The 7,247-nt window shown below is 32.1% G+C and overlaps 1 protein-coding gene across 3 annotated transcripts in view; it reads right to left on the bottom strand.

The window, feature by feature from the left end:
• The window catches only part of Spt6 (transcription elongation factor Spt6), a 40,471-nt gene that overhangs the window by 19,048 nt on the left and 14,176 nt on the right, over nt 1–7,247 (bottom strand). For all 3 annotated transcript variants that reach the window (XM_014433506.2, XM_014433505.2, XM_014433507.2), the window contains 6 exons: nt 5,838–5,980; nt 3,386–3,663; nt 3,157–3,286; nt 2,028–2,207; nt 1,718–1,883; nt 1,248–1,424 (listed from right to left, as the gene is read on the bottom strand). In XM_014433506.2, coding sequence (XP_014288992.1) covers nt 1,248–1,424; nt 1,718–1,883; nt 2,028–2,207; nt 3,157–3,286; nt 3,386–3,663; nt 5,838–5,980 — 1,074 coding nt within the window. The remainder of the gene's footprint in view (nt 1–1,247; nt 1,425–1,717; nt 1,884–2,027; nt 2,208–3,156; nt 3,287–3,385; nt 3,664–5,837; nt 5,981–7,247) is intronic.

Below are 7,247 nucleotides of genomic sequence, written 5' to 3'. Positions count from 1 at the left end.
AAAATAAATAAACAATGATAACAACTGAGTATTTATATATCGTGAGAATAATCATAGCTCTACACTGATAATAGTAATAATAAAGATAACAGGAGTAACATGAATAACATAAAGTGAAATAAGGTAATTAAAAAATCAGAAGTGAAAGTACTTTTGTTTCACTTTTGACCGCAACCCTGACCATCTTCTTATATATAAATTAACATATGTTTAACCTCAAGCTTACAGTCATCCATGTGCAGATACTGCAATTCTGAGGATGAGACGGTATACCACATAATATGTTGGTGTGACCGATTTGCATTAGAGGTTTACACTGTTTTGGGCAGATCTTGTGGTGGATCCCAAGCAGTGCGAGCTGATCAATTCCTCAAGTTTACTTACTCTTAAAATCTTCAAACCTTAAGCTGTAATGTACTCACCACAATGTTGTAGTGATAATCGCAATATTGTTGTAATATTATTTGCAGGCAATAGGCCTTATTGGCCACAGTATTTTTATACCACTTAAAAAAAAATAATAATAATAAAAAACAGCAACTCTCACAATCCCTGGAAATAGCTTTCAGCACCAGGAGTTAGGGGGCTGAGGGATGGCTGAGACAATATAATCATGTTAAACTTGACCAAAACATTGGCAGCATTGAGCAACGTATAAGAGGGCATATTGTCATGGAGTTGAACCCAATTGATCTTTGGGAGGACTCAATCTTTCAAACGGCAAAGCACTCCAGTATAAAACTGACCTGTGACAATTTGACAAAGTTTAAAAATTCTCACACTTCTTACAAATTATCAATCCAGCTTGTTGAATGTCTTCCAGCATGATCATCATATTCAACATCCTCATGGCCATCTTTAAACCATTGAACATGTCTAGCTTCTTCTTTATAGGCCTCTTAAATCATAGCTAATTAGATCTAAATAAGTTTTGCTTAGCAATTCTGGTTTTATCTTCCTATTTTTCAAACAGTTCTATAAATAATGATATCCACTTTATAATCTAACTAATCAGAAATTATGTATTTTTTCTCGATTTATTTTATTTGTTTAAATATAGCTGAATCAGTAATTAATACTACACATTACTTTTATACTTCACTAAAAAAAATCTTTGTTGTGTATAGAAGTTCGATTCAGTAATCTTAAGTTTCGATTTGTTATATACATTTTATTAGCAGGAAGTTTCAGAACATCTAAAATAATAAATAACTCGATAACAAAATAACTATAACTGATTTTGTTACCTTAATCCAATTGTAAACTTTTCTAGCACATGATCGAAGAACAAACTCTTTAGCTTCCTCAAGGAGGCGGGTGTGGAGCTCTTTGATCAGTTCTGGAATAAGCATCTTCTTAATTGCTACATCAACACATTCTTGACGAATATTATTCCATTCCTGTACGTGCTGCATGAATTCATCCTAGAGGAATATAAATTAATTAATCAGTTTACAGTGTGGAAATTCATCTCGTTTAGAAGGAATGTCCAGACTTATATTTTAGAATGTAGGATAAGAAACTAATTACAAAAAATAAACAACAAAGCAAATAATAAGATACGAACCAATAAATAACACTGATAATATACAATTCCATTCTATCAATCCATTTTAACAAACTTCAAAAAATTCTTCAGGAAAATTCTAAAGATAATAATTTGCCATTCATAGCACAAGGATGACAAATTAATAATAATGGATTTTATGAAACTTACTCGGTAATAGAGTTGCTTAATTTCTTCGATATAGGATGTTGTTGTATGGCCACCAATATGATCACTGATAGTAACACTTAAAAGTTTATCTTGATGGGCAATATGCAGTTTCAAATATTGGTCAGCAGTTAAATCTCTCACGGGCTTTCCTTTAAGGTATTTCATACTGAAAATTTAATGGAAATTATGACAAGAATAAATAAACTATCGAACTTCTTCTGTAATATGCTAAGAAAATTAATCTTAATTATGACTAAAATAAAATTCAACAGCCAGAATAAAGGTATTCTAAAATATATTAAAGACATACACATAACAAGGATGATTTTCATCAACTTCCTTTGATCCTTTCTTGGTAGGTTTAACATCAATTTTCGCTTTTTCAAAAAACGTATCCCGCATGCAACGCCGAACAAGAGGTTCCCTGCTCAGTTGTGTAGCTACCATAAACTTAGCAGCTTTTAAAACATCTTCTGGTGTTTGAAATTTCCTAGAAAATAGAAATTAATTAATAATTGAAGAGATTTGAATAAATAATGTTTTATAAATTTATAGATTAAATTGCAATTAATATACTGATAATTTAATCAAAACATGAACATAATGTTTTTCATTTTAAAACATTATTTATTTATTATTTATAAGCAAAATAAATAAAAGGGGAGTAAAATTAAAATACGATAGAAATGCCTCAAGTTTAAGCATCACAATGAATTTGCTTTTATAACTTATTGAATTTTCCTTTCCTACTTATCAATTCTCAAGTGTTAAAGTATTATATATAAGATATCAACAAATTCAAAAATTTATAATTTTTATTTTTCAAATATTTTGTCCAACTTATATCAATAACAGAAAAAATGTGGGGTCCAAACTAAAACCAAATCCAGCAAGCTCTTATTTACTCAGCACATATCAGACTATAGTTGAGCCAGATTATCAAAATCACCAGAATAGTGGAAAAATGTAGATTGTGACAATGTAATCCCAACCACTGAGTCAATTTATGACTGATAATTTTATATTCAACTCCAGGTCTGGGAATTGTGAGTGCAAAAAATAGAGCTTTAATCACAAGGTTATCAAGTTACCTATCAATTTATGAAAAGCTTTGTTACAGTTGTACAAGCTATGTCCTCCACGATTGGATTTGGCTAGTATTTTAAACAGGAAGGTTAATAATTTCATTGCAGGACTTCAGGACGAATTGTAAACTCTGACGAATCTTTTTTAATTTATTTATTGCAATAAAGAATTCACAAGGATAGTGGTACAATTTTCATTAAAGGTAGGAGTTTTATGATTTTTTATAATATTTAATACCATAGCAACACAATACGAAACAATTAGAATTTCCCAAGTAAAATGAAAACTGTCTTTGTTCTAGACAAATTCTTTTCCATAACAGTAAAGATAAAAATTAAGACACTACTACTCACGAGGAAACAAACTCCTTAGCCAGTTCAAGAGGTATAGATGGCTCCTGTTCAACATCATGACGCTGATAATTATCTCTGAGATTTTCAGCAAACTGTTCAGGTTTCAAACCAAATCGTTTTGCAAAACCACCTAGGAAGCATTATAATTTTTATAACAAAGTAAAACATTTTATTGTGATTTATAAACAAGGTAATTACACTATTGCAAAGGTGTTAAATAATTCAATACCTATTCCAGCTTTTCGGCATATTGCATAAGGTCCAGAACGTATAGAATGTTTTACAGAAGGTATTTCAGAAGTAGGAGGTTCCTCTTGTTCCTCTACTTCTGTTTCAATTGGATCACCATTTTCATCTACCTGCTTTTCGTGCCTAGCTTTCGCTTTGGCAGCTTCCCGCTCCTTTATTCTTGTGGCTTCCAACATTACTTTAACTTCATCAGCGTAATACATAAGGAAATGAGAATGGACATCTTTTAATTCTTCTGTAGTCTGTACAGCTTTCAATCTATTTAAATAGAAATTAGACAAATAAATAAATTTATTTAAAATACATAAATTAACTAAATAGATAATATTCTAATTGAGTGCCATTAACTAATGATAAGTTCAAAATAATTAAAAGGAATTGAGTTCAATAGAGGAAGCTCCAGAATTAGGGGGATATATACCTAATACTCCACATAAGAACATTAACGCATGGGCGTTTAACAATGATTTGAAGCTGAATGCTGAAAAAACCAAGGCCATTCTTATTGGTTCCAAGTGCCTCCTTCATTCCCTCCCCTACTATCCTCTACTCTTCCTTAACAACCAACCGATTCACTTCTATCCTACAATAAAAAAATCTTGGAGTCATCTTTGACCAACACCTCTCCTAGAATAATCACATTTCCTAAATCACACGCAAATCTATAACTGTACTCAAACAATTCCTAAGATTCCGTAATCTCCTCTTCCCCCACTTCAACTATGGTTCATTGGTCAATGGAGAGCTATCTGCAGGACTAGAGTTGAGACTGAAGAGAATCATGAATTGCTTTGTAAGATATATCTTAGGGTTCCCAAGGCGCTCTGAAGTCTCCCGCGGGTATGCCAAGTTGAAGAGGCTCTATCCAACCTCCAGAAGGCAATACCTCCTTGGCGTTTTCCTATTCCAAGTTCTTAAAATCAAAAAACCTACTTATATCTCCTCACTCTTCATTCATCCATCCACTCATTAAACACCAGATCCCCACCGATTGATTTATACATGCCCTCCTACAGAACCGCCTTCTTTAACAAATCCTTCGTCATACATGCAACCTCCTTATGGAATTCTCTTCCTGTCTCCATTTGCCAGTCTTTTCTTTAAACAACACCTATTCCTCCACTTATTGTATAACCAAACCTCCGCATCATTGTAATCAAATAAATAGGCATATATTGATTAATATTATAAACAGTAGTAAAGCCAATATCCCAATGTAATTTTATTTTACTATCTAAAACTTGTAAATGCTTGCCAGATAAATATCTTAATATATGAACCATATATTTATTCTTAAGGGACATATGTCCTAGAGTAAAATTATTTTTTCATTTCATTTCATTTAAGAAAGGAAAAAAAAGTATTTGTAAAAACTAAACTAACAGAGGGAGGTGGATGAGTGGTTTCCAAACTGGATGCCCCAAGCATCTCAACAATGCCACTTTCTCAAAATATTACGAAAAAATTAAAATAGCAAATACACAATGCACTCAAGCATTTACTGTGCAGTTTTTTCTTCTTTTCCTAAACATATTCAACTGATTCAAGATAATTGTCAAACGATTTTTTTTTTCAGCCCAACAAGGGTGTAGCAAACTTTTTAGCCCACGTAATGTGTCATGGCTGAAAATGTTTGGCAACTGCTACAGTTGATGATAACAACTCTCTTTGGAAGAAAGCTGGATTAAAAAGATACAACTTTGCTTAGAACAGAGAGTATTGAAAAGAATAAAACAACAGGATGAAAAGAAATAATATCCAAAAAGATTGGCCATAACATCTCTAATTTAGTACCTGTAGAGAGGAAAAGTATATTATAGACTGAAGTATGTAAGTAGTTGGACATTATTATTTAATTATCTCTTTATACATGATAATTATTATATTTACAATAACAAAATGTCATTTAACCTATTTACAGCACTAGGCGAGCTTTCTTCTGCTTCTTAATAGCTAACTTCTATCAACCCCAGGCAAGATTTTTGGCAACAAGTTTTTCACTTATTAGCCATTATGATCTGAACTGTCCTTCATATAAAAAATGATGCATAGTGTTATTACTGTTTTTAGCAAATAGTATTATAAACTTTTAAAATACTAAAAATAGTATTAAAAACTAAAACATTCTAAATCTATTTTACCAATGGTCATCATGCAATGTTTGAAGAGACTGAAACAGTCCAGGAAATAGTATCTGGACAGCCCAAGTCTGAACTTTATGTAATTTAAATTGGAATGTTAAGGGCCTTGAATATTATTAATAACAAAAAGTAAACAATTACTGTTTTATAGTTACAACACTAACTTATTGAAAATATTCATTTGTAATTCGAATGGCATAACTCAAAAGACATATTCTATTCCATATTATCAGTCTGTATACTGCACATGCCTACACACATCATATAAGCAAGAAGTATTATTTCCATTACCTATCAATATCATCATCCTTAATGACCCTAACATGATCTGGAATAGGTGCATCTATGTCCTTCATCAGCTGTTCAGCCTGATAGTCTCTCATCTTTTCCATTAGTGAAAGTAAAGTCATTTTTCTGCTTCGCAACTGGCACCACTGAAATTAGTAAATGTTATAGCCAGGTCATAAAAAAGTCAAATAAATTCTTAAAGAAAACTCCAGTTCCTGCTTCAATTTACTTTTTAAAAAACACTTTGAAGGTTTAAGATACATTTTAATTAAACTAATCACTTACTCAAATCATGTTTGAAATACTATCTAAATACAAAAAGAGGAAGTAAAGAATTGGTATTAAGTCAAAAAAAGGGAATTATTGTAGAAAACAAAATGTTACTTTCTATTTGAAAAATAAATATAAATAAAATTATAGGCAAAATCAGTTTTATTTGATTTGTCAAATTGGTTTAATAGATAGATAAGCTTGTTGAAGAACAGGAACTGGCAGCTTATGGGATTCATTCAATTGTATTTACATACAACGCAGGTAAGTCCTGTAAGGTTGCACTACATAAATTGGTCTCTAGGATTGAAAGATTACCAGATAAAAAAGATGCTAGGATAATGTACTCACTCTTACAGCCAACACATAATACTACTGGTTTTTAAACATAAGGATGTGTGGATGATATGCCAACACTGATTGGAGTAGGCATCTGAATATATCTTCATATCTATTAAAAACATCAATAAACATCCTAGAAGACTGACTATAGAAATGGGCAAAGACTGATTGATTTATGTGTTGACAATGATCTGCTCAATGGTAATTCATTCTTTTCACAAAAACGAATTCATAAAATAACGTTCTGCTGAAGAAAGGAAAGTAAATAGTATAATCGATTATTTCATCTATAGTCGAAGGATAAGAGAGCTATTTACCAATATTAAAGTGATTAGGGGTGCAGAAATTGGTTCAGACCACCTCCTGTTAGTCAGAGATACTCAAATTCTTCCCCCTAGGAAGGAACACCCAAGAAGCTACAAAAAAATCAATGCTATCAAGCTCCAGGAACCTAGAATAAGAGCGGAATACTCAAACCTATTGGATTCTAAACTCCAGGACACCAGCATGGATGGAAGTGTAGACAAAATATGGTCAGAAATAAAGAATGCCTTACTGGAGGCCGCTACTTCTACTTGCGGGATTACCAATATTTCACCTGCACATAAAAGATCCAAGTGGTGGAATGATAGGGTGAAGGAATCAGTGGTGAGAAAGAAGTCAGCATGGAAGGAGTACCATAGGCACAAGACTCCATATTGAGAACTGTATGTAAGAAAGAGAAATGAATCCAAGCTAGTAGTGAGGGTGGTAAAAAGAAAGAGGTGGGAGGAATTTGGTTGAAATCTGCAAAGTAACTAT

This window comes from Halyomorpha halys, unplaced genomic scaffold (assembly GCF_000696795.3).
Source record: "Halyomorpha halys isolate HHAL.00 unplaced genomic scaffold, Hhal_1.1 Scaffold1218.1, whole genome shotgun sequence".
NCBI lineage: Eukaryota > Metazoa > Arthropoda > Insecta > Hemiptera > Pentatomidae > Halyomorpha > Halyomorpha halys.
This window is presented reverse-complemented; position numbering and strand designations above follow the sequence as displayed.